This window comes from Adelges cooleyi, unplaced genomic scaffold, assembly GCF_023614345.1.
Source record: "Adelges cooleyi isolate 19-005CV unplaced genomic scaffold, UGA_ACOO_1.1 ACOO_flye_CR_arks_rails_tigmint_CR_PRNA_575, whole genome shotgun sequence".
Taxonomy (NCBI): Eukaryota; Metazoa; Arthropoda; class Insecta; order Hemiptera; family Adelgidae; genus Adelges; species Adelges cooleyi.
This window is the reverse complement of record NW_026096269.1, coordinates 394,363-408,437: the sequence shown is the minus strand read 5'-3', so window position 1 is coordinate 408,437 and position 14,075 is coordinate 394,363. Positions and strand designations below refer to the sequence as shown.

At 29.3% G+C, this 14,075-nt stretch overlaps 1 protein-coding gene across 1 annotated transcript; it reads left to right on the top strand.

The window, feature by feature from the left end:
- Positions 1–4,724: 4,724 nt before the first annotated feature.
- On the top strand, positions 4,725–10,950 carry LOC126843902 (uncharacterized). Its single transcript, XM_050581707.1, has 12 exons — positions 4,725–4,834; positions 5,494–5,641; positions 6,023–6,102; positions 6,226–6,358; positions 6,568–6,665; positions 7,791–7,938; positions 8,154–8,245; positions 9,099–9,243; positions 9,794–9,879; positions 9,940–10,093; positions 10,181–10,237; positions 10,368–10,950. The coding sequence occupies exons 1-12, from the start codon at positions 4,763–4,765 to the stop codon at positions 10,457–10,459; spliced, it is 1,305 nt and encodes a 434-aa protein (XP_050437664.1). The 5' UTR covers positions 4,725–4,762; the 3' UTR covers positions 10,460–10,950.
- Positions 10,951–14,075: the final 3,125 nt, after the last annotated feature.

The window sequence follows — 14,075 nt, the reverse complement described above, 5'->3', positions numbered from 1 at the left end:
ATAGATAAAAAAAAATGTAACGGGAATAAGTAAAAAAATTCAAAATGATGGAAAAACCCAAAAAACTTTAAAATAGTCATTAGCGATTCAACATTTAATTGAACTTTTCAAATATAATTTGATCATTTCCTGAAAATATTTATGTCAATTAAATGTTTAACGATATTAACTCAGAACATATTATCACGATGTCAAACCATCATATTATCCAATAAAGGCTATTAAAAAAAAAAAAAAACATATTATCGCATTGTTGTGTCGGTTAAACAATAATACAATTTATCTGGTGACAAATCCGATTACCATTCGAATAATAGTTTTTGAAATACCCTTGAACCTAACTGTAATGGCTTCTTTCCTATTACAGGCAGTAGTTATAAAATAATAAAATATCTATGTGCGCAAATCGTATGTAAATAGTACATCCGAATAGGACGTTTACTTTTTAATTTTGTAATTCGATTGAAAGTTTTTTTTTTTGTAGATCAAAGTAGGACAACGAATGATACGAATTTCGGTTATAATATATTTTATTAAATCATAACATATCCATCTTAAGTATTCTGATAATCTATGGATAATAATAATTAGGGACCCATGTATTTCCATTATCACTACCTATTTTAACGCAAACATTGACAACAATGATTTAACTATACATACATTTTTACACAGCGATAAACGACCTTGTAAGTGTAACTCGTGACAAAGGACATTTTTAACAACAGATAAAATTTAAAACATGGTTTAAGCAACAGATGCTATGTATTTTAATTCCAGTTAAATGAGCTTATCTCTGTGTAAATATTCGGTGCAACCCGGCATAATCCGATCCACCAAGTACAGGTAGAGAATAGATCTAGGGACAGACGATTGTAAGAGAGTCCAAACATAGTCATCGTGTTGATGATAAAGAATATTGTCATTCGTATGGTGCCAAAATGATATTTATTAAAAATTATAAGAAAAACAGTAAACATCAGACTTCGGTCATACGGTTGTAATTACGGCTATACGTTTTTGGGTAAAATTTTGAAAAATTTTACTCATTTTTGTTATTTTAACCATCTAATACGTCAGTAATGTTCATAACGTTTTTTTTTTCTTATTCAATATTATTTGTAAAGCAAACAGGTGTGAAAATTGTGCTGGCATTTTTCTTCTTCAAAAACATGTTATTATTTTTAAACCAGACGCATTGGCAAATAACAAAGCCATTACCGTTGTGTTTATTTAAATAATAGCGAAAAACCAAAAAAACTTTGGTTCAAATGTGGTTTTTGTATCTATTACATACACACTATTGATAACAAAAATATGTTATTTTTACATTTTAACGTCTAACGTGTAAAGCGACGTGCGTCAAGGAATATTGTATATTATTTTCATTATTTCCAAAACCGCCAAAAACAATGAACATAGCAAATATTTTTAGCAACGTTTGACAAATTTCCATTTCTTGCGAATGTTAGTTGTTATTTTCATTAGAATAAATGGTCTTAAAACGTTAATCATTTTGGTGATTTATAACTTTTAAAAGTTCATTCAAGTTCCATTTTACCAAAAAAAACTCAACATGCATATCTTAATTAATATACAGGATAGAGATGTCAAAATCACGCCTCCCTAAATTCTATCACCGAAAGTGGAAAAACACAATGACCTTTAAATAACAAAATTAATTCACACAGGTCGTGCTTCATAGTTTTAAAAAATCGTCAACAAGTCGGGTGGATCATGAAATTCTAAACACCTTGAGTATTTGTCAGGGTTAGGTTACTGTATTTTCATTTATGTTAACAGTGGAAATAAAAACGCACATCGAACAACCCAAGTGTTTTTCTAAAGTAAAAAATTTGTGGTGCCGAGTAAACGCTTAGGCGAGGACTTGATGAACAACACTTCTAATAAAAAATCATATTTTTAAATCTTCGTTTACTTTTGAACTCGGTTGTCACTTTTAAATCACGTGCGCCGATGCTATTGGTTTTTTGTAATGATGTGAGCTTTTTTTTGAGTCTGTATACATTGTAACTTTTTAATACCGGACCAATTATTTTGTGTAGCAACTCTATAAATCACAAAATCTATCCATCTGACATTAAGTTGGATGGATTTGAAATTAAAGTTTAAACTTTTACTGGCTCCAATTTCGAGAAAAATGGTCAGACGGAGTTGAAATTCATAAGGAATATTAACACGGTATTCTCCTATACGTCATTAGTCTCAAATTAAAAAATTTACCCATTTTCCAACCCCCCACGGGGGTTGCAAGGTGTCATTTAGCCGTAATTTTAGGACTTTTTAGTTGAAAATTTGACCAAATATTGTAATTTCGGCCCAATGGGGCTGATGCAATGGCTGGAATTATTATACTTGCTGGAATTCGGGAAAGAACATACTATACGAACGCCTTTTTACGATATTATGTATATGTAGTATGTATATATCAAGTGTTTTTTTACTGAAAACTACAAAAATATTGTCAAATTTCCTAGCGTAGGTACAGTACATAGTGAAGCTGTTTATGAAACACATTTTAAATCGGTTAACGTCGTTTAGGTAGGTAAATTGTTCTACCGACTAATAATCAGTTCTGAAAACTATTACTGTGAAATTCAAATCCAAATAATTGTGTTCGAAACCCTGTTTGATAACTCGAAAGCCTAAAACATAGGTTAGATACATCACATAAGGGGTGGATGGTCCATCTCTAGAATACTTCCCTAGTAGCTCAGTGGTTACATAAAAAATGTACCATATTTTTTAAAAAACTTAAAATTTAATTTTGAAAAATGTTTCAGTGGTTTTTGCATGTCACTAAAAAGGATTATGATAAAAATTGAAGTGCCAAAAAAGCCAAAAACTGTTGTAGAAATTACAAGTTTAATTCCATTAAAAATATATTGATATTTAATTACGCCAACTCAAGATGGTTAGATTTAATTTTTGTAAAAATATTTGCCACTTTCTAGGTTAATGTTTTTTTTTTGTTTGTTATATCACACGATTTGTAAAAAAAAACCTTATTATTATTAATATTTATACTTATTTATATTAATTTATAAATATTCCACGAGAGCATTCAAAATAAATGGACCTCAAATAATGTAACTAGGTCGATTTAAGAGTTGTTGTTTTTGTTGAATAGTTTCTTTTTTAGTACATTGGCCTATGACTGTAACTGTTTGAATAAGCATACAAAACAACCCATCAAAATAAGTTTTCTTCTTATTTCAATAAATAACACATCTTGAAACGTGTTTCAATACGTTTCCGTTTAAGAAAGCGAATATACAATTATTTAGAAAATTAATGATAACGCCGTATAAGATTTTTTAAAAATCTATAAATCAAATATTACCAACCGTGTGTTGCTTACACACTTTATCGTTTTTCATAAAACACTAGCGCATTTCATACAACGAAAATCCAGACATTATGGTTTGGAAACCCAAATTTGGGTCTCTAGTTAAAGAAATGTGTACACGTTAGAAAATAATAGTTCTACTCGTTAAATTTTTTCCAAAAAACAAAGCCAGTACAGTTAGGTCGTGGCGTAGTGGGCAGGTGGAGGTCATAAGTCTACAGGAATTATTATTAAAACTGAAAGTGATAAAATCGTTTTTAAACAAGCACTGGGTGGATACGATTAGGGTGGATCGTCTGTCTGCCAAGTTTAATGAAATATTTTCATTGCCTGCTTACTCACTTACACATAGCAACCTGGAAATTGACTGCGGACAAAGTGTAATTTTCCCCTTTTTTCGGGGTTTTCCTTAATAAAAAAAAAAGTTTGACCACAGATATTGTTGAGAAAATTGTATATATTATAGTTCCATTCTAGATCTTAGTTTTCTGACCTAAATCCCCAAAACGGCTTGAAAAAGTAAAATAAAGAAAAACAAATCTATCCCTTTTATTGAAAACGAAAAAAAATTGATACAGTCAGAAATTAAAAGAAATTGTGTTGATTATACATGGAAGAACCCATATTTACATATATAGTACTATATACTTGCACTTGATTATTTGGCTTTCTCTTTCCATAAAGTGACTTTTGTTCATGTTAATGCTCAGATCTAATATTTCAATTAAAATGTATTGTATTTTATTATATGTTGACCTTTGAATAAAAAGTACAACAACTCAATGAAATGTATAAATATTTAAAGGACCAAAGTGTAAAGAATTTGTAAAACAGCCACCGAAAATGTATTCGGTTATTATGATGATTACTGTCATGGCTTCACATAGACAATGTTCAATTTGCGGATAATTTTAAAACATTTTTTATAAATTATAATCTCTACTAGGTAGGTAGTGATGGCCCCTACATGGATTAAAAGCTGTATGGGAGTGGCAGTATGTTAGCACACTCAATTTACCGGTTTGACATTCGGCAGTAATGGCCCTTGCATGGCCTACTAAACTGTCTCCGATATGTTATAGTAAATATGCAATTTAATAGTTGAAATGTTTGTTGTTTTATTCATGCTATATTTTATAAAACGTCGTTAAACAAATACGTTATTATAGTAGACTTAATATTACTTTACGCTCTTCATCCATACAAAGCCCAAATTAATAAATCATAAGAAAACAAGTACCTTATATAAACACAGGTGTCTTGAAGCTGCGTCGCTAAAAAATACATCTACTAAAATAATCGGTTATTATTCAGCATAAGAACCATTTATGTGTTGGCTTTCTTCTAAAAAATATATTATCTTTATAAGCACGAAAAAGTTTAATTAAAAATATGTTTACAAAGTATATATTATTGTTTTGTTTAACGTATTATATTCCAAAGGTTGACTCAATGGATGAAGTGGTAATTATAGATTTTTCAACGATTCCTTATTCATATTAACAAATTATTATTATTATCTTAAAATTAATGGTATTTATTTAAATAGAGGGTTTATTGTCTATATGAGGTAGAACGTGGAGAGGTATAGTGTCCCTATAAACTCACCTCCCCGTTTCTATTACATATAACATCAGGAAACAAATAAATCTAAAACTTCAATACATATTAAATTAACTTCTTTGTTTATTTTTTATACAAACAGTTTATTATTATCTTCACAGTAATTAGTGCACCAATACCCGTGCATACCTGCATATTATGCATGTACTGTTGTGTATTATTTGCATTAGTATGTACTTCGCCAGTATAAGCAGAATGTATGCAAGGTGGGAGTAGCAAACGTCTGTTTCTCGGTTTTTTTGAAATTCGAAACTCTATTATATTGTTTGACAACTCATAGCACACACTTGAACAAAGAAGTATTATTATTAAATTAAAAAAAAAAATTGCTATTCCCACTCCTCCCAACAAAAAATAATTTAATTTGTACTCTCTGACGGATTATTTAGGGAAAACAAAACTTAAAACAATAGTATTTCACAAAATAGTAAAAAATTGTTTATGAAATTGGCTAAAAAAAAAAAAAAACACTTATTATACTATTGCATTACGACTTTCAGGAAATAGAAATTCTATGGGACACGATAAGAGGCGAAAGTGACTTTATTAACCACGATCATTTCCGTAGTTATTTTAAAGACGAAGATCAAAGTGAACTCTTAAGCGTAATAGAGACTTATGGCCACAAGTGTACGGCAGAAAGTCAAAGTAATCTTGATTAATTTGAATTACACGTCACATTTATGTCACCCCGAAAAAATGGAATATTTTATCAAGCTGTGAAGCTATTGTTTATACAATTATGTGTTTTCATTTTGTATTTTTTGCAACTTGTCCTTTGATATGCCCTAAACCATCGAACCGAGTTCTTCATGCAGCAGGTGTATAGATATTAAAACCAATTGCTTTGCGAAGAATGCCTATTATTATATTAGAAATCGTACATGAAAGGTACATTAACGGTATTGAAAAATAGTATGTTTAAATTAAAAATAGAAAACAAAACAAAAATTTACATCATTTTCAACTTTATACTACAGCTTTTTATAACCCGAATATGCTGCTTTTTCATGGTATGGTGGTTTTTAGGTAAAGGTGAAAACAGAATGGATTTAAAGGAGTTTACAAAAGCTGCGTCTGAAGGCTGCATAAACATATGTTCTAAGCAGGTGATTTGTTAATTATTGTGTTTTATTATTATTGTTTTAACACAATGATATTATGCTTAATAAATATAACTATTCAAAATTGTTTAATAATAATTTTATACGAGTTTTTAAAAAAATGTCTAGGCAATCGATGCTGTATTCAATAAAATAATCGCAAACAAAAAAAACGGAGACCATATTACCAGCCAAGACATGATTCAATATTATGGACTAACAGTTCCATTACCTCAAATCGAATATGTTATAAGCAAATACGGTAAAGAGCAAATGTTCTGTAAATAATGAGTTTTGTACTTTTATTAGAAATATTTACAACTGTAGTTTCAACATTTACGCGATCATTGAAATAATTTTAAACCTTGTTGTTTGGTCTGCGTTGTAAAACGACTATCAGTATTAATATTGTTTTTAATATTATTTATAATAATTTGTACATAGCAATTATGTTATGTTGGTGATTTTTAGTTGTTGGACAAAAACATTTAAATTTCTCTGCACTTAGAAAGGCCATAAACACTGGTGATCTTCCAAAACCTTGGCGTGATGAAATTGCAATTCGGGCGGTATGAATTGTTTCTTTTTTGTATTATATTAGCTATTTGCATGAACACATTAAGTTCACCTATGCACATAGATACATAGTATGCACATGAAATATAATATTTTTTATCACTTTTGTGAACCCCTTCCCCACTTCCCCTTCAAATAAGCAGGGTTTAGCAAGGTATTTGACTAAAAGCATCTAATTCACAGGATCACCGTTCAAAATCCCAATATACCATTATCCCGACAAGTTGCTACCCCGACAAAAAGTCTATTGGGTATAGTTTATTTGTGGATTTATTGTCAATTATAAAAAATGTATAGAACGATTGAGTCCCAAGGTGCGAAGGAACTCGACAGTTTAGCCCTCGTCCTCAGAGTCAACGTACTCTAAAATAATTAAAATCTAATATAACTACATCGGTGTCCGCCTGCTTCATTTGGATCTCTATCATCGCAGATTACGTAAGGCATAGCTGTTTCGAGAACTTTTTCTTCTCAAAGCTGCGCCTTTTTTGGCGATGCCCAAAATTTTAAAAACTCGATGGAGAAACATGAAAATGAGTGGAATAGGTTAGGTTAGGAGTAGATAAAGTTAAGTTACGAGTATCTACAAGGGCAAATCTTGAAAGTGCCATCTAGAAGACATACGTCACTTTTTGCGAGGAATACCAAGTTTCCCAAACATCAGTTTTACAGACATTGTAAAAATGCAAAATTAACAAATTAAAGAGTTATTATTAAAGTTGAAATTAAAGAATTAAAAAATATCGAAGAATACACGACACTAGTCCTGGTCATGTAATACTTTTGTATTTGTATGTATTTTTCGGGATTTTGGATTTGGGGAAATGACCGTGAACCGATTCGCAGTGTCAAATTTGACGGTTTAAGGTACAATTTAACAATTTCTTCAAGTCTGCCTAATTATTTAGAAATGTATATATGAATTACCTTAGGGTGTTATAGGAAGACCAAATCCACGTTGAGATGGTAAATTATTTTTAGGACATTTTTTGGACTTTTTGAAATATTAATTTTATATTTTGTTGGTGTAAATTAGACAATAGAGTAAAAATAGTTTGTCAAGTTAGTTAAAAACAGTCTCGAATCACATATTATATTTTGTTGTCTACTATTTTCAGGAAATAGAACATCTATTTAACAAGATGAAAAATAAAGAATCGGATTATGTTAGCAATGTACACATGAGTTTTTACTATGGTGGCTTTAACGACATTGAATTTCAAAACACTGCGAAAAATTACGGAACCGAACACAATTTCGAAGACGGTAAAATGTTAACGCTATAGTATTTTAGTTCTTGAATTAGGTACCACTCTAAAAGTAACATGCAAACTCATAAGTAAGAAAATCTTAAAAAAAAAATAGTAAATTATGTAATTTGAATCTTAATAGGTATTTTTATTTAAATAGTTGACGAAAATATACTTTTAAGCTTGAAAACTATAAAATTGTACTGTAATAGAAAAAAAATGTATGTTTAGAGGCAATATTTGAAGATGGTCAATACAGAATGAGAATTGATGATTTTCAAAGGGCCGGGTCTGATGGTTACATACCAAGATTTAGTAAAAAGGTGTGTAAAAAGTATTATGTTACTTCTAATTATATTATAATTGTGCGCACTCGCCAGTTACAATGGAGTAATACTGGGTATTACCATTGATTATAAATATTAATAAATATTAATATTTATAATTAATGGTATTACTACCCAATAGACTAATAAAGGCGAATAACAGTAGAGTTAAGCCTATAAATGATAAATCGATAAACGTAGTATAATGTCCATACATGTTGCTATAGATTAGCATAGATTAGATTAGGTAGATAAGATTATCAATTAATTGATTTCTTATCTACGGTGCATAATTATTGCATCCCATCTCCGTATAGTCGTCAAAGTTCAATACTAGTTGCCTCCGACGATGCAACTGCATAACCAAAACATGGAAAACTTTCCCTTAAGGATCAATAACATGAAACTTTATTTGACAGAGTATTAATAGACAAATTATGAGTAGTACATTTAAAACGCATAGACTGATGGTTTGTTATTGTTATAACAATATGCACAGTTATTACTATTACCATTAGCTATAGTATACTGCATATACATTGTGAAACATATACTATGTTTAAATGTTTAAAAATAAAGTACTAACTTACATATTATAAGTGTGTATGTAAAACTATAAAACTTTTCTTTGCTTAAAATGAACCGTGGGAGGGAATTTGTATACCCTTGTAAGGCAACTCCTGTGTAAAATATCGGCTACATGCAATGCATAACCTAACTGATAGTTTATGACCCTAAAAGTTACGATAAGAAATGGAAGCAATTTGTATGCGTCGGTTTCCTAGAAGTAATAATAAGTTGTAAACGAAATAATGGAACATGTATTTAACTACTTAAAAAAAACTTTCAGTTGATAAACGATGAATTTAAGAAAATAACTCTAGAAACAGAGGACAGAAATAGTATTTCCTTCGAAGAACTAGTTGAATATTATAAAACAAAAATTCCTGTGACTCATATTGAATATATTATACGTAACTACGGGGAAACGCAAGGTAAATATGATTTTTAACTACTGCTTTTAACGACCGTACATTGAAGGCATACACACAATTTTCACTAGAAATATTGTAGTTTTAAACCTAACCCAACATTTACTTATAGGTGTTTTATACATACAAAATAACTTGTGTAGGTCTTAAGAAGGAAATAATTTGACCCACTATCAATAGTGCTGCTGTAACTACATTTATTTGTAAAGTAACATTTAGCTTTCAATTACACAATAAATAATTACAAATTACGTCGTTGTCCACATTTCAACTAAAATTATTAAATACAAAATAACATATTATACATTTTTTTTTGTTGTTATTTTTATTTATTATTATTTTTTCTTTATTATTAATAGCAATTTTAATGTAATAGTATACCTATATATTTGTACATCATGCAAGTTCAAAAATACCATTATTGATTATTCTATTTAGCTCCATATTTCTTGGAAATTTTGCACTTCACTAAAACATTTTAATATCTATTTTGTTTTACTTTTAGTCGTTTATAAATGTAGTTTATGAATTATGATATATTGATGTTTTCCAGATGGACAACGCCGAATGAATCTCAATGGCTTCACCAGAGCTATAAACGGAGGTTATCTTCCAAATCTGTTATGTGATGCAGTTAAGGTAGTAAATATTAGTGTTCAGAATTGTATGAGTTTTGTATTAAAAAAAAAACCCGTTTAGGCGATGTATACTTTATTTAAGGATATACTCCCAAAGGATGTGGAAAGAAACCATATTTTACTCGATGACATGGTTAAATATTACAAGACAAAAGAACCACACACAGACTTATATACACTCAGAAAAATTTTAAAAAAATTCGGACAATATCGTGGTGATTATGATTTTTAATAATGTCACCAGATTGACGTCAGATTTTTTCAACAATATCTTATACACCTTTTATACGTTTTCTGTTTAGGGGCTACTTCTGCCGAAAGGAACCATTGGGAGGAACATTTCGACTATCAATGGAATGGTATGTATTATGGTTTTTAATAGCTGCATCTATTCTCAAGTAAACTGTATGTATACTTGTTTAAAAAAACATTTTAATATTTATTTTTAGTAATCCAAACTTTATATTTTGTCTTGTTTGTGATTTTTAGGTGGACAGTACATGTTAAATTTCGCGAACTTCAGAAGAAGCATGGAACAAGAAATGTGGAGTTCTTTCAGTCCTGCAGAGATGGACATTTGATCCAGCGTGGTTTCCGATAAGTTATTACTTTAAGAAGAACCCACAAATTTAATCAAAACGATTAAAACGTTTCACAAATAATGTTTCAATAATTTGTCATAATAATATGCCGTCTCATACTTAATTAGACACTGTCGTTCAATTCAATAAATATATATATATAGAAATATGCAATATATATATACTAGTATTTTGTTATGCCACTCGTTGTGTATTATCACTTGTAATACCTAGTTTCATCAGTATAATATGTTACCGTAAAACTTGTTCTTTAGTAAAAAAAAAACAAATTTATCAAAATATGAGAATAACTGTTCTAACGTGTGATTTAAATAAAAAAATGTATATGACAAATCAATACAAATGTCCAACTGCGGCAATTCAAAAATGACACAGTATTTTTGTTTGAATATACCACTTATTATGTAAACTATACTTATGTTATATGCCTACTCTAATCTGTTATCATTATCTTTATTATCACATACCATAATATCGTTTAATTTTAATTTAAGGTTCTTACAAAACATCAAAAATGTGACTTGTTAGAAATGTATTTTATGTTAAAATATGAAAGTATTTATGTATTAACTAATAAACTAAGGAATACAAACACTTATATCAACAATATTAAAAACATTTTGAAAAAAAAATCACCAAAAAAAAAAGTTTATCAATCTAAGATTTTCTAGTAATAATGTGGTAGTATTCTTTTGAGTATGGTAATAAAAAAAATTATACTGACATAAAACTGACAGCTATGAGTGTATGGAATAGGCAGTTTACGACTTTTGTGACTTCACTATTGATTCAGGTAAACAAAAGTTATTGAAAATACCAGTTTTATAACATTTAACTATTATACAAAGCTCTATTTTACATAATATAAATATATATACAGGCATGTACTCGCTTCTCTTATAGGGCGTTCTTTGCAGCCTATATGGGCGCCTAATATTGGTATTATTTCACTCTAGGCTCTAGAGGTTAATAGATAACCGGTAAAAAACTTAATTGTTTCAGCTCCTCCGTACTATAAATAAATAAATGCCTATTTGAAATAGCCGTCAACACTTTTAGTACATTTATTTATGCATATGACATATCGGCTTATATATATGGTAACAATTTCAAATAAAATTTAACATAATCAAAAATGATTTTTTTTATTTATTATATTTTAATTGTTTCAACATAATCTTGTTTTTACAATATAAAAAATGATAAATTTCTATGAAAATGAACAATAAAAAATATAATTAGAAACAAAAATGAATAAATAAATAACAATTATAAAACTAGAAATTAAATAATTATAATCGCACAGCAAGTTCCTCAAGCCATTTCGCTGCGTCTGGGTCATACTCGTGCAGTTTTTCCAGCCCTTCTTCAAACTTTGTGATAGGGCACACCTCTACAATGTGCAATAGTACATTAGATTTAGTACATAATTCTAATTTTAAAAAATTGATGAAATATAAAAGTTGACATTTAAGTTTCAAAAAATGATATCAAAAAAACTTAGGAGAGAGGTAAAAAAATATTGTGAAAAATTGAGATCACATTGTATTAAAATTACATAATAAAAAAATTGTATTTCTTATTAAACTACAGAGGGTCCGGTATCCAAAGGTTCACATTTAAGCGTTTTCTTGGCCACACAACCAATCAAATATAGAGAGATGGATAAATCGGGTACGGTCAGAAGTCTCTCAAAAGTTAGCAAAGTTGGGTCAAAGCAATTGTCAAATCTGAATATGATTTTATCACAATAAAATGCTTCGATGCGAATTTGCAAATGATAAGTACGCAGCTCAAACCAGATATTGTGGGTTTTTTTTTGTGATAATTAAAATTTTTTGAAGTTTATTTGATAAAAATATTGATTTGCTAATAAGTTGTTGACAATAAATAAGCAATAGAAGTATTAAATAATAAATGCCACACTGCAGAGATCTCTGCGTATTATTGGATACAACAAATCTAAACGTCGACTACTTTATTGTTACTTTATACAAGTGAAGAGAAAAAAAAATCAAATTTATTCTCATAGTTTATTGTCTCTTACTTGTAAGAGACAATAAATAAGTCTTGACTTAACAATTAACTCTTTGATTAGGGAAGTATTACTGAAAACTGGTCCCCCTTGTGTTTTTATGGGCTGGTTAAAAAAACAAACAAAAAACTCTTTGATTAAGTTTTTAACTCTAACTACAGCTGAACAAGCATCGGATATTATTTAGTTATCAGTTGACAGTTTCATATCATTCAAATATTCTTACTGGAATTTAGATGTACAGCTATCTCAGTATTGGCTTAAGCATCTCTTAAAGATTGCAAAATGACCGAAAAAATATTTTACCCCTTCACCGCACGTCTGTTACTTCTAATGCTAATAACTCTAACACTTGTAAAAATCTAAATAGTGTAGGGCATTAAAATACTCGATAATGTAGATTGTGGGACACTTGTATACACAAAAAAGGTACAACTTGATTTTTGTAATTACAAAGAACAACCGATAAATTTACATATGTTTCTACTTGTAATAATTATTTTAGTCCTGTGATTCCCTCGCCCCCCCCCCTATGCCCCATCAACAGTGTACTAGCTTTTCTAATTTTGATTTTGTTTTAAAACTTTTTTAACACTCATTTTGCTGTCGAGTGCCTACAGTATTACGTTTGTAAAATCACAAATCGTTTGCATTTTAATACAAATAGTCAAACCAGAAGACTACGTATACAAATGGTACACGTAATCATTGTCTGTGTTTTTACACATGATATTTTTTTAACTGTAATATATTTTGTTGGGTGGATATTCAAATCATACATGTATTGGTTGCAAAAGAATAAATCCCAAGATCTGTGTGAAAAAAACCTAAAACAGAATGTCTGATTCGAGAATATTGTCAACCTGTGATTTTCTTAAGACCTCATTTTATACGTTGAAAATTATAAAAAGAAATTTATTTACAAATAATTAACCAACAGTTATTTTAAATTGTTTATCTTTTCGATGGATAGACGAATGTTCAATTTCTAATACTTGGTTTAGAAAACCAGCTTAGCAGTGTCGGGAAATGGCGCAAACTGTGAAAATTTTCAACTTACACAAAGTATCTTTAATATTTTTATAATGTAGCGAACCGAATGTTTATTAAATTACACTAATTTTCTAAAAGAATTTTTAGTATAGAATTATTCACCCTAATAACAGAAATACATTTTTATAAACATTATTGTTACTGGGTACAATGCCTTTATTGATATGTGTGTTTCTACTATTACAGATCCGTATCAAAGCAATAATTTGAGGGTAATGTTATCACATTGAGTTTTAATAATTCATATATTATATCTGTGCCCCTATAGCATACTCGTGCCTCAACCCCACTGTACTGGCTTTAACATGGATATGCCATTGGGCTGGATACAAAAAATTTAATGTTGCTATTTTCACGTGACAATATTCAAAAATATATTTTAAATATGAAGAGATAAGTGATAAAAGATTAGGGATAAGAGTTAAAAGACAAATATAAGTGATAACATATAAGAGATCACATAATATCCAAGATTTAATGTTCTTCTGCAGAGCGGAGAAAATAACT